This window comes from Anguilla rostrata, chromosome 19 (genome assembly GCF_018555375.3).
Source record: "Anguilla rostrata isolate EN2019 chromosome 19, ASM1855537v3, whole genome shotgun sequence".
Taxonomy (NCBI): domain Eukaryota; kingdom Metazoa; phylum Chordata; class Actinopteri; order Anguilliformes; family Anguillidae; genus Anguilla; species Anguilla rostrata.
Window position 1 is genome coordinate 15,383,967 of NC_057951.1, and position 13,933 is coordinate 15,397,899.

A 13,933-nucleotide genomic window follows, 5' to 3' on the forward strand; every position below is an offset into this window, starting at 1 on the left:
CAGGCCCAGGCCTGTTTGATCTGCCAGAAAAGAAAAGAGGAGGAAAGAAAAATCAATCTTTTCTTTTCTTCTCCTCGCGTGGCTTTTCTGCTCTGGACGGGTTTGACAGCGTCAGCTCCACCAGGTCAGCCGAGGAGGAGGAGGAGGAGGAGGAGGAGGAGGAGGGAGCTCAGCCAGGCCGACTCAACACAGTCCCAGACCTCCTGAACAACCCCCCACAAAACCACTGCAGCTCTGCACACACCAGCCTGCTCATCAATAAATAAATAAAAATCACACTCACAGAACTTTCCAGAAAGTTTCACACCACAGACACACAGAGAAAGCTCACACTCTCAGACCCGTGAGTCCACCTCCCTCTCAGAACGCGCTCTGTGAGCAGCCCCCCCCCCCCGTCTGTGGGGCCGGCGCTCTGTGAGCAGAGCCCCCCCCCCGCCTGTGGGGCCGGTCTGGGGCCGCTTCCTGCAGACAGAAAGTGGAGTTATGTTTCCGGGGGGACGCTTATTAAAGCGACACCAGGTGTGTTCCGTTCCTCCCGGACAGCGCGACTCCAGAGTCTGCCCAAGCCCCCAAGCCCCCCAAGCCCCCCCCCCCACCCGCTCGGTCCCGAGCTCCTCAGAGCACCATAACCAGGCTGCCATCTCCTCCCCGGCTCCCCCCCCATCACACAGTCAAGGACAAGCCCTCCCACACCGACACTAAACAACAGCAGGAGGGAGGGGGAGAAGTCTGAGTTTCAGGACCCAGCTGAAGTCTTTGAAAAAGTCCATTTGAACTCACTCAATTAATCTCCTATTCTCACCTTAAAATCAGGATTCTAAAAAAAATCAGGAATCCCATCATTCTTAGAACACTTAGAGACACATCCAAGTGAAGCAACAGCACGCACTGAGCAAGAAAAAAAGTTTTTTTTTTTTGTTTTTTAAACGACACCACCAAATCTCCCAAGTACATAAATGAAGAGGTGGAAAACATTAGTAAAATGATCTGATGTGTAACTTTAGGCCAGTAAATGTCACTCTAATGAGCAAAGGGTTTACATCCTGAAGTATAAGCACTTCATACACAGGGTCATATCACTGCTGCAAACACGCTTTATGCATACCTCAATAAAAACATGTCAAAATCTGGAAACAGTGTAGTCCTGTATACATTAAAATTAATTCCAGCTGTTTTCCCTGCCAAATCAAAACTCACACAAATAATAAAATTATTCATTTCTTTATTTCATTAGTGCTATGGGGGCTAAGGAATGTTCTTCATTATATTAATTTTGACTGTTGATCTTTCTTAGTCAGCATATCCATAATTACACAAACATTAGAATAATATCATACAGCACATTGACCTTCCATCAACATCTCTGAAGACTAGGCAAAATGATCAACTAGCACAGAGCCAAGGCACGAGTCTGACATCTCATCGATTTAAACAGAAATAAATCCTTAAAAGTCCTTTTTATGTAGCCTGCAGCGTGTGTGTGGGTGTAGGGAGCGTGTACATCAGCTCTGAGTAAATACACCTCAACACGCATTCACCCCTGGACTAACACACACCCCACATCACACAATCACTTCATCACGACTTTGAACTTCACTTCGATCACTTTTCAGTCCGTTTCAGTAAACCTGGTGTATTTTGGCATGTGGAGGCGAGCCTGTTCCCAACAGTACAGGTGAGGGGCTGTCCCGTGCGGTGGGTCTGTGGGTCACCTGCAGCCCAGGTGAGGTGAGGGCAAGGTCTGGGCGGGGCGGGGTCAGGCCAGGGGCAGCTCCTGGTAGGCCGCGTAGCGCCCAGTCACATGATGGTAGACCTGTGAAGACAGGGACGAATCAGAACAGACCCCATGTGTACACACAAGCTGAGAAACACGCTCATGAATAATTAATTAGAGAGAGGGGAGAATGCGTTCATTAGACGAGCCCAGGACTCCCTCAGCTTCACAGCACAGAGGGAAGGCCTTTACGCGCTCGCACACGCGCTCGCTCGCACACACACGCACGCACGCATGCGCACGCGCACACGCACACGCACACGCACACGCGCACACGACAGTGCAGAGAGCCGTGTGTGTGTGACAGACTCCAGGGGTGAGGCGGTCATTCTGCCCAGAGCAGAGCCACGGGCATCTCCCATCCGGGGGGGGCTGCTACCATGGCGACTGACTGTGCCTCAATATGGATGCTGAGGGCTCAGAACCCCACCCAGCCCTTATCTCGCCCGCCCGCCCCTCTCTCTCTCACCTGTCTCTCGATGTCCGCCAGCAGGGTGCTGGCCCCCAGCCGGAACAGGTGGGGTCCCATCCACTCCTCGCCCAGCTCCTCCTTCATCAGGGTCAGCCACACCAGCGAGTCTTTGGCCGTGCGGATGCCCCCGGCCGGCTTAAACCCCACCTGCCAATCCATCAACAACCACCAATCACCTGCCAATCCATCAACAACCACCAATCACCTGCCAATCCATCAACAACCACCAATCACATGCCAATCCATCAACAACCACCAATCACATGCCAATCCATCAACAACCACCAATCACATGCCAATCCATCAACAACCCACCAATCAGACACGCCAATCCACCAACAACCCACCAATCACCTGCCAATCCATCAACAACCACCAATCACCTGCCAATCCATCAACAACCACCAATCACCTGCCAATCCATCAACAACCCACCAATCAGACACGCCAATCCATCAACAACCACCAATCACATGCCAATCCATCAACAACCACCAATCACCTGCCAATCCACCAACAACCACCAATCAGACACGCCAATCCACCAACAACCCACCAATCACCTGCCAATCCATCAACAACCACCAATCAGACGTGCCAATCCATCAACAACCACCAATCACCTGCCAATCCATCAACAACCACCAATCAGACACGCCAATCCACCAACAACCCACCAACAACCACCAATCACACGCCAATCCATCAACAACCACCAATCAGACACGCCAATCCACCAACAACCACCAATCACATGCCAATCCACCAACAACCACCAATCACATGCCAATCCATCAACAACCCACCAATCAGACACGCCAATCCACCAACAACCCACCAATCAGACACGCCAATCCACCAACAACCCACCAATCACCTGCCAATCCACCAACAACCACCAATCACATGCCAATCCATCAACAACCCACCAATCAGACACGCCAATCCACCAACAACCCACCAATCACATGCCAATCCATCAACAACCACCAATCAGATGCCAATCCATCAACAACCACCAATCACATGCCAATCCATCAACAACCCACCAATCAGATGCCAATCCACCAACAACCCACCAATCAGACACGCCAATCCACCAACAACCCACCAATCACCTGCCAATCCATCAACAACCACCAATCAGACACGCCAATCCACCAACAACCCACCAATCCACCAACAACCTGCCAATCACCTGCCAATCCATCAACAACCACCAATCACATGCCAATCCATCAACAACCACCAATCAGACACGCCAATCCATCAATAACCACCAATCAGACACGCCAATCCATCAACAACCCTCCAATCACACACGGCATTGCCTGACTCCTCCCACAAAGCCATGAGTGAATCACATTCTGCATTTGCATAATGCAGCAATGTACAAATGAAGATCATTATTATTACTGCGATGATGATGATTATAATTATTACCATTATTATTATTATTACTGAGGCAGGAAGTGAATATCGTGGGCTTATACCTTGTGCCCGGTTCGCAGGAAGTAATCCCGGATGGCCCTCGCCATCACTATGGCAACCGGGTAGGTGGCATTGATCGTTTCCTTTCCTGTCGAGGTTTTGATGAAGTCTGAGCCTGTTTGTAGAGAGAGAGAGAAAGAGATCACATTCTACCTTCAACCTGAGATACGCCTCAGACAAGCATCCACAGAAACCACAAGACAATAGTGAGTGTGTGTGTGTGAGTGTGTGCTTGCATGTGTGAGTGTGTGTGCATGGTTGCATGAGACAGTTTTGTGTGAGCACACACACACACACACACACACACAAACACACACACACACACACTGTGGCATTCACCTGTTCTGGCAGTACTGGGGTTAATTGTGGGACACACGTTGCAGAGCTTGTCCACTTTAAATGCTTACTTAACTTCTACAGCCAAATGAGCCCTGCTGCCAATTACACAATCAGAGACTAAACACAGCCAGGAGAGGCTGAGACCCCACCATGGAGGAGGACTTACTGCGCCATCCTGCTACAAGCTTCATTCTGGATGTGAGAGAGGCATCGGATCAGGGAGAAACAGTGATTTACTGTAATCAGGATGTGAGGGGGCAGGGAGAAACGGTGATTTACTGTAATCAAGATGTGAGAGGGGCAGGGAGAAGCGGTGATTTACTGTAATCAGGATGTGAGAGGGGCAGGGAGAAGCGGTGATTTACTGTAATCAGGATGTGAGGGGGCAGGGAGAAACAGTGATTTACTGTAATCAGGATGTGAGGGGGCAGGGAGAAACGGTGATTTACCCTAATCAGGATGTGAGGGGGCGCAGTAGCGGAGACTTACTGTAATCAGGATGTGAGAGGGGCACAGTAGCGGAGATTTACTGTAATCAGGATGTGAGAGGGGCACAGTAGTGGAGATTTACTGTAATCAGGATGTGAGGGGCACAGTAGCGGAGATTTACTGTAATCAGGATGTGAGAGGGGAACAGTAGCGGAGATTTACTGTAATCAGGATGTGAGGGGCACAGTAGCGGAGATTTACTGTAATCAGGATGTGAGGGGCACAGTAGCGGAGATTTACTGTAATCAGGATGTGAGAGGGGCACAGTAGCGGAGATTTAATGTAATCAGGATGTGAGAGGGGCACAGTAGCGGAGATTTACTGTAATCAGGATGTGAGGGGCACAGTAGCGGAGATTTACTGTATTCGTGGTTTTAGCGGAACATATGCTGCTCCTGACAGGCAACAGGAGGCGCGTAACTGTTCATCAATAAAGCGCTTCATTATTTTCCTTTCTTCACAGCCGAAGAGGGGAAAATGAAGTTTAATCAGCTCCCCGATTAAAAATAGAAGATGAAACGACGCCGTTAATGGATTAACCACAAACCGGGGACGTATAAAAATCAGCCCCTTCTGCTGGGCGGCTGCTCTAATGGCAGTTCGGCACCTCATTACCCAACAGAACAAGATGAACATTTTCCAGTTCATTAAAGAGATGTTCTATGTATTTTTGCCTGTCGCCCCCCCCCCCTCCGACGCCTCCCTCAGACTGGCATTGTCCTTAAGATTCGTTATGGGGAGTCTTAATTACGTGATAATGGATAATGGTTATTAAACGCGGGCGACAGTAATGAAGCTCCATTCATTCGCCGGCCGCCGAGGCTGCTGGGAGAGCGGAGCGAAATTGCCGGCTTCGGAGATTAATGGATCAAATTATTATTCAATTTCAGAAATCTCATCCGGGATTCATAGAAACAAGGGGAGATTAAGAGCTGAGCGGGGCCACGAAAGCAATGCATTTTAATAATGATCTCTATCAGGCCAGCAGACAATTTGGCGCTCTAATCGGCTTAAAATGTGATTATTAGTTAAGCACACAGTCGCTGTCTGCGCGTCTCACTGCGGCCACTCTGGGGAGCCCGGCAGCGCTCAACAGCTGGGCAACAGCGCCACGCAGTGGCCACACAGGCAAACTGCACGTGCCATTCTGAAATCATCCCGCAGGACGTGAATAAGGTTCTTCAGTCCCCTCAACCCATGATTATCAACCCATAATTCAGCATAATCTACAGGGCATTTCTGAATAAGTTATGATATGAGCACATCAATGATGCATCAAAAAAAGATTGATACTGAAGATCAATATGAATGGCAAGGATTCATTACAAATGCAAAAATTATCTAAACAAAATGTGTACAATGCACAAGAAGGAAGTCAAATCGTTTAATTGTCAGCCAGCACAACAGCTCATTAGCCAATTTAAAGAGATTAGAGATAAATAATTGGACAGAATCATGGTTAGCAGAAGAGCAGCACACAAGAGCATTCAGTAATGATCAGCTCAGTAATGCTCAGCTTGGTGAGCTGCAGTAGAGACTCTAAACCCTCTGGAATGGCCTTTTTAGAAGCTCTGTTTTACGGGACCATAGTTTCGGGCGGTCGGCGCTCTCACCCGCCATCATGGCGACCAGGCTGGCCCGGTACACGGTGCTGAAGCAGCCCAGCTCCCCCACGGCCAGGATGCTCTTCATGTGCGCCTCACCACAGGCCTCCCGGAACTGCTGGAGCTCCTGGTACAGCTCTGAGGGAGAGGGGCCCAAACACTCAGCGTCTGTCTCTACCCCACCCCCACCCCCACCTGCCTCTCACCCGCCATGCCAACCCCCCGCCCCCCACCCACCACACAGCGCTGAGGAGAGATGGGCCCAAACGCTCAGCGCCCGCTGTGCCCCTCTCAGACCTGCCATCCACCCACCCATCCATAGCCGCGTTTCCACCAAAATTACCCGGAACTTTCAGTCCCAGGAACTACGTTACCAGGAACTAAAAGGTTCCTTCAGCCAATGGTTGTCTGCGTTTCCACCGGGGTCTAAAGTACCGCGAAGATTAGGCAAATTAGCCCACTGACGTTGTCGTCGGTCCATCTGTCATATGATTTCTTCTGTAACCCCATATTACCACCGAAGTAGCCTACATTATTTTCTAATAACCGGGACAGCCCGGAGGGGTTTATTCCACTTATATACAACGGGTTACCAACAATGACTATATATGGTTACTTTTGTATTTATTGATTTTCATATATCCTCTCAAACACATTCATTAACAGCAGAAAACATGCACACGTTGTAAACAATTTGCTGTTTTATTACTTTCTCGTCGTCAATTCCATATAGGCTAATCGCAAAATGACAAGAATAGAACGAAAACTCGGACTTGCGTGAAAATGTAAATTAGTATTGGTACAGCCACCGTTTGCTTTCCTTCGAAGTTACTGCTAGCCGAGCAGCGAAGTGTGCCCTCCAGATGCGAACCATGCACCATAAATGAGTCCATAGTCTTCCTGGTCTTTTCGTGGAATTGAAAAATGGCAGTAAAAATGAGTAAAATTACGGCAGTCTGAAAAAGCTAAAGGGAAGATTACTAGAATTAACCTGTTATTTTACCCGGATAAAAAGTGCGGAAGGTGATTTCCAGTTTGCTTGTACTGTATCACCAATGTTAATTATGCAGAACTACCGCATATCTCACATAACTGTATCAAACGTTTTGAGTCAATTACAACGGGCTAACAAGGAAAATCCGGAAGAAAATATTCAGCAACCGAATTAATCCGTTTGAATGTTTTGGTAGCCTACGTAATATGCTGTCCCAGCACGAATGCTTAGCATTTTATAAAACGAATACTAAAGCAAGAAAAGAACAGAAGAGCACACGTTATAATTCCAAGACGTTGACAGGCTATAACCAAAAGTAGGCTACTGCGCCGCATAACATACAAGTTTGATTTGTTATTATGAAAATAAATTGGTTTGCCGCTGCATATTTTCAAACATGGCGGGTAATGGCGGAAAATAAATACAACACAAATGCTACGAGTACTCGACCAATCAGAAATGTTCAGCGCTGCAAGCTCCACCCAAAAGGTTCCTGTACTTTCGGAAAGTACTACCCCCCGAGCAGGAACGTTTTGGGGGGTAAAACAAAGCCCCCAGAACTAAATTTAGACCCTAGTTCCTGCGGTGGAAACGCACTGAGTTCCTCAAAAGGTTCCTAGTTCCGGGGTATAGTTCCTGCGGTGGAAACGCGGCTCATCATGCCCTTCTCAAACCCACTACAGTGACATTTTTAAAAATAATTAATGGAGTTTTGGCGCCCCCTGGTGGCTACCTTCCCACTGTGCGGTGAGGGCGAGCGTGCGGTTGATGACGATGTCGATCTCGCCGGCCCCGTCCTGCACGGCCAGGCGCACCTCCTCCAGCCGCGTCTTCAGCGGCGTCTGACCCGCGGGGAACCCCGTCGCCACTGCCAGAGCAGAGTTAGCGGGTTAGCGGGATGGGGGGGGCGGAGTCAGACTTTCACACGAACCGCACACACAGCGAGAGGTACACACCCACGCACCCCCGCCCTCTCACCTGAGGCCACAGGCAGGCTGGAGTTGGCAGCCTTCAGGGACTTCACAGCGTCGGCCACACGAGAGGGGTACACACACACTGCGGCCGTGGTGATGCCTGCAAACACACACACGGGTGGTGGAGACATGCAGGCTACTCCAGCACAGAGCAGGGAGACGGGGAGGCGCAGAGGAGCTCTCCAGCGCAGTACCTTTATCCTGCATGTCCATGGCCTTCAGGAGGTCACAGCGCACCGGCTGCGTGGCTTTCAGGCACAAGCGGTGGACATTGGAGGGCGTGTCATCACCGGCGAGGGTCGTCAGGTCGATGCAGGTCACTGCCCGGAGGAGCCAGGCCGCCTGCGGGAGCAGAGAGCATGCTGGGTAAAGGGGTTTTCAGGCAGCGCTGGCTGGGGGTCAGTAAAAATGCAGACAACATGGCAGCCAAACCAGCATAAAGGACTGAACACTGCTGACCGGATGCCAGTTAAACTGCAGCCAGTCCATCAACCCCTGTGCAAACAGTGATGCCACGGGCCTGGTCAGCTTACTAACATTAACCCCGGCCTGGGCGTGTCGAAGTGTCCCTGAGCAAGACACCTAACCCCTAACTGCTCTGGCGAATGAGAGGCATCAATTGTTAAGCGCTTCGGATAAAAGCGCAATATAAATGCAGTCCATTTACCATTTGAGTTCAGATCACAAATATGTGATCAGAATGTTCTTAACTGAACATTCTAATGCTGATGTCACAATCACTGCTGGTGACTGAAAACAGTGGCGTTCTAGAACACTGAACATTCCAAAAAGACCTGCTTAACCTACGTAGGGTTAAAGCAGGGAGAGGACAGCAGGTGTGTCGGCTCGGAGAAGCCCCGTTTGGAAGCAGCCCCAGCCGATCTGCCGCGCTCACCTCCCACTGCTTCTTCACCAGCTTGCGGCCCTGGATCTGCTGGGCTCTCTTCAGAACCGCCTGAGTGTTCACTCGCACCCTGGAGACCCACTCCAGGTCTGCCGATGGGAACGCACACAGCAAACGAATCAGTGCACAAGCCAGGGTTCAGCACAGTTACCTGGCCTCTCATTATTCACAAGAACTACAAATGTAAAAAGTAACATCCAGTAGAGACTGGCAACGAAATGGGACCAAAAAAAAACAATTCCCCCAAACTTTGTATAAAGTATAATTCTTCGGTGAGTGCTTGTGTGTCAGACAACGGTCTTGAGAAGGCCCTGACCCCCCCCTCAGATCACATGTTTTCTGCACAATCAAACTCATGTGAAGCACATTAACTACGGCTTGGTCTTCACGGCAGATGCACAATTACAGAGTCGTGCACTTTTCCACCATGTCTTTCTGTCCCGTTTATCTAGCATGTTAAATATTAACAATCCGTGGCCGAAAAAAAAATGCTACTGCGACTTCAATCAGCTTGGGAAGCGTTTTCGCCCCATGGAATAATGTTCAGTGACAATCTGAAATGGAAATGTGGCATACTCTCAGCGAGTCCCAGAGATTACGGATTACGATTCACTTACATTACTGATGTTGTGCACTGTAGCTGAGTTTGTGGCTTTTATTTAATATTTTCGGCTAGATCCTACCTCTGCTCAAAAGCGAACTTGATTTACGTTAGCAACGAAGCGGAGAGAGAACAAATAAGCCTAAAAAGAATCTGAATACAAATCGTGCCATCTGGTTTGCCGACGAACTGAAGTTACCCAGCTCGTTCGCCCATGTGTCAAACTTAGCCAAGTGCTACAGATCAAATGCTGGCTAACTAGCTAGCCAGCATTCATTCCAGCCGGTAATTTATGGCATTTTCACCGACAGACAGGGACTAAGCGCTTACCAAGCTCCATTCCTGGGTTTCTAGCAGACATGGTGAAATTAATCCACTCAACCGCTTTTCGGGGCACTTCAAACTGCAAGAAAGCCCCACAAAACCAACAGCTCCGAATAGCAGCTGTGCAGAGCACCCACAGCTCACTAGATCAGTACTTCCTGTACATACCGCCGTCACTTCCGAGATCTATAGTCAGAGAAACATGCAGTGGGTTACATTTTTCACGGATTTGGTATGAAAGTTCCGGTCATTATGATGTTTGTTCGGGATATTGAAGTTTTGCGTAACTCCAGTGCTAAGACTTTATAGATAAGTATTTACAGTATAAACATTGTAAAGTGCAGAGTGTTTAAAATTGTCCTTTGGCTCCCAGTTTCTTCCCAACAGTAGTTAATATTTTACACAGCCTCACTTTTTTTGGAATTTGAGGGTGATTCTGAACTTCAAGTCCCTTTCTTATGGCAGCCGGCTTCATTTACAAAAAATAGAAAAACCTTCTCACTGCAATACTGAGTCAATATAGACACGGAACCATTTTTGTTTAATTTATTTTATTTTATTTTTACTTTGAATTCAATGTTGAACGCATGACAATTTCAATATAATATTTAAATGTACAACTCCCAGTACATGTGTATAGTTTATGTACTAGACAATGAAATCTCTTCAAAATGTCAAGCAAAACATTTCAACTAAACGTTTTTTGAAGAAGCCATTGGCTTTAATATCCAGGTAGAGCGGTGGACATAAGAAAGTTGAACACAGAAGCATTGACTTTAAGCACAATGGCATACCCTAAAACATTAACAATAACATAGAGCATTCCCAAAATCTGAAGTAACCATATAACATGATCTTTGACCTGACTGTCAGCCTACAAAAGCCTTCTTCTCCACCAAGATGGCCGTTTGAGGGAATACTTTCCACTCGCTAAATCACAGTCATGTACACAAATCGGTATGTAGACAACCCACTCCAGTGCACCATCAATATTGTATGTGGGCCACCCAGAAGCATAGGCTGACATGTGATGAGAGGTAAGCGTTTACACTTCTGTGATGTCACAGGAGAAATGTGTTTGTTTCTGGGACCTGTTTGATGAACACCGTCAGGTCCATGACTGCTTTACATTACATTACAAGCTTTGAGCAGACGCTCGTATCCAGAGGGACTTACACAACTTTTTTTTAACCTTTTGAGACTTCCTGCAACACTTTCTATTCTCCTATCGAGAGCAACAAGAAACAACACGGTAACACATGTCTGTGGGCTGATGTCATCTTAGGACTCTGGAATTCTTCAAGACGGATTCCCTGCTCCAACATGGAACGGGTCTGTTTTTACTTTCTCAGTTTCTGTACCAAATAAATATAACGGGATCGTTTCACATGCTGATCTATGGCCAGCTCGTATTTATTGTGCTGAGCGTTTGAAATCTGACCCCGTCAGGTTTAATGTTCTGTGGAACCGTTGCATTCCAGCGAGCCGTGCATCGGGGATGTACATAAACGCGGCCAGGGAGCTAACGCTTCTGCCAGGCCGTTCCGCCGTTTCCTGTAACCATGGTTCCCTCGCACAATATTATGGAAAACATACAGTTGAGAAAGCTCACTGTGATGTTTTATGGTCTTAGTTAAAATCTCTAAAATGATAGAGGATAAACCTCCCTCCTCTCATATAATTGTAGCTGTTTCTTGTTATTTTAAAGCAAAATGAAATCAGAAAGAATAGCAGCTGGCTGTGATTGAATGTATAAACTATATTTATGATATTAATAATACCTCCTGAAGACCCTTTTAATTACTTTTTACCCATTAATTAAATAATTATTAATTTAATTTAAATATTGATTTAACTTAATCATTAATTAAATGGTAATTTTGTGCTGACTTTTTCCAAAACTTACCTCATCAAATAAATATGTTTCTGTTCATGGTCTTTATGTCATTACAATCAGTTTTTGGAATTATAAATAGTATTTCATTGACTAATTAATAATAATAATAATAATAATAATAATAATAACAACAACAATAATAATCCTTGGAATTACTCATGTTGATATATATAGGTTATATGACTGCTGCTAAGATTATCATGGAATACTATATATTTTATGAAATTGACGCTTGAGAACCTCATTTTCAAGCAAAGGTTGCAGTATGTAATAATTTCCACTAGATGGCATGCGACTCCACCAGACTGCAACAGGTTTAATCCTGGAACGCCTTCTAGCGCGGATCACACTGGCCAGTGTGCACAATTAGACTATCTTTGACTTTTAAGAATGTATGTACTTTGTTCACACAAAAACTATTTCGCTTTTGGTGTTTGATGGTCAAACAAGAATACAAAAATAGGTGCATGGAATATCAAACAATACAGCCTACTAATCGCAGCAGCCAGGTGTGTGTGTGTGTGTGTGTGTGTGTATGAGGCCTTAACCTTTAAAAACCCAGTCTCTGGGAGAGGGGGGCAAACGGGACTACCAGGGGGCAAATGGGACTACCGGGGGGCAAACAGAATCTCCCCAGGACGGCAAAGGGGACCCCCACAGCGCCAGTGAATGTGGGGCAGGGGGAGTCTGCTAACGGACTGAAAGACCTGTCCTGTGAACGCCCCCCAGCTCAGTGACGGACGGTGCAGTTGGGAGGGCTCAGCTGTTTAAATTAAACTGCATCTTTTTTCAATATTTATTTTCCCCTGACAGACCAAACATATATAAAATTCAAAGACATGGATTCAAGTCAGAGATCAATAAACTTCCCAGTGCCTTTTTTTTTTTGTTTTACTTCATGACAACTAGGTTCTCGTGCCAAATACAGATATCAACAGCCAAAAATGTGTGTGCCATCTGGTCAGTTGCTTTAGATCTGTTGGGTGGAGCTTCAGGGTGTCTTACAAAAAAAATGTATCCATTCAAAACAGTTTCAACATGTGAGAAAAACAAGTAACTTATTGCCAGTAGACGTGCACATAATTACAGAGAGAGTACGTACGGAGCGGGCAGTGGATGTGTGGCGTCCATGTTGTGACTGGTAGGCAGGAGGCTGGAGTGAAGGCTGAAAGTGGTTGAGCAGGCCCGTTGGAGACATTATTGCGTTAATGGCGGTCGGGAGGCTGGACGGGATCTGAGAGGAGGACGCCGGTCTGGGAACGGGGGGAGGAATGCACATTACGCAGGGCCAGGGGATCTCTTTTTCTTTCTAATTTTGGCTCCTGCCTTTCCCCTCCATCTGGTCTGAGTTTGGCACTCGGAGTGAGTCATTCCTCTTTAATATAAGCCCTGAACAAGCCCGGCATGCTTCAACTGCGCATAGAGCCAGCAACACAGGCAGCGCACAGGGCCAGGAACACAGGCAGAACACAGAGCCAGCAACACAGGCCATTCAGTACACAGAGCCAGGAACACAGGCAGAACACAGAGCCAGCAACACAGGCCATTCAGTACACAGAGCCAGCAACACAGGCCATTCACTTTTCTGTTTTGAGTCAGATTTTATAATTTTTTTTAAAGGTGAAGGACAGTCTGGATGGGTGGTTGGGTGTCTGGAAGCATGGGGAATTGTGGGTAAACAGAGTGGAGTGGACCCCCAGTGTAGATAGCTCTGTTCTGGACAGAGGAAGGGACGACAGAAGGGAAGGATGCTGGTGTCTCGCTTCCTGTGACCCAGCACTAACCCAGCACTAAGCCAGCGCCTATGGTCACCTCTGCTCGCCCGGGGCCATGTTAGGACAAACCCGAACCTCCCGCCAGTGAGTCACCAGCCCGTCTGAATGGCTCCAAATACTTTGTGGGTGATTCAGGATCCGTCCCGCAGTTTGTTTGCAGGGTCAGAAATGGGGGGGTGGGGGGGGCAGCTGTACAAACGTGACACGTGAAGTGTGTGTCATAACAGACCGCTCTCAGCCCCCCCCCAGCATTAAAACAGCCCACCTGTGCGCAGAACTCTGCTCACCTTTACAG

The 13,933-nt window shown here is 47.5% G+C and overlaps 1 protein-coding gene across 1 annotated transcript; it reads right to left on the bottom strand.

Moving 5' to 3' along the window:
- Positions 1-1,205: 1,205 nt before the first annotated feature.
- On the bottom strand, positions 1,206-10,153 carry dera (deoxyribose-phosphate aldolase (putative)). Its single transcript, XM_064318947.1, has 9 exons — positions 9,973-10,153; positions 9,033-9,130; positions 8,332-8,479; positions 8,142-8,237; positions 7,897-8,031; positions 6,179-6,307; positions 3,740-3,852; positions 2,244-2,393; positions 1,206-1,813 (listed from the first exon to the last, which is right to left on the bottom strand). Exons 1-9 carry the CDS (start codon positions 10,001-10,003, stop codon positions 1,757-1,759), a joined length of 957 nt encoding a protein of 318 aa, XP_064175017.1. The 5' UTR covers positions 10,004-10,153; the 3' UTR covers positions 1,206-1,756.
- Between the last annotated feature and the right edge of the window lie 3,780 nt (positions 10,154-13,933).

Excerpts from the sequence above, each read along its gene's own strand:
- dera (XM_064318947.1), bottom strand. The coding sequence starts at position 10,003 with ATGTCTGCTAGAAACCCAGGAATGGAGCTTG. Across the intron at positions 6,308-7,896 it reads CCTCACCGCACAGTGGGAAG|AGCTGTACCAGGAGCTCCAG; the intron begins GTAGCCACCAGG and ends CCTCTCCCTCAG. Across the intron at positions 2,394-3,739 it reads TCCTGCGAACCGGGCACAAG|GTGGGGTTTAAGCCGGCCGG; the intron begins GTATAAGCCCAC and ends ATGGATTGGCAG.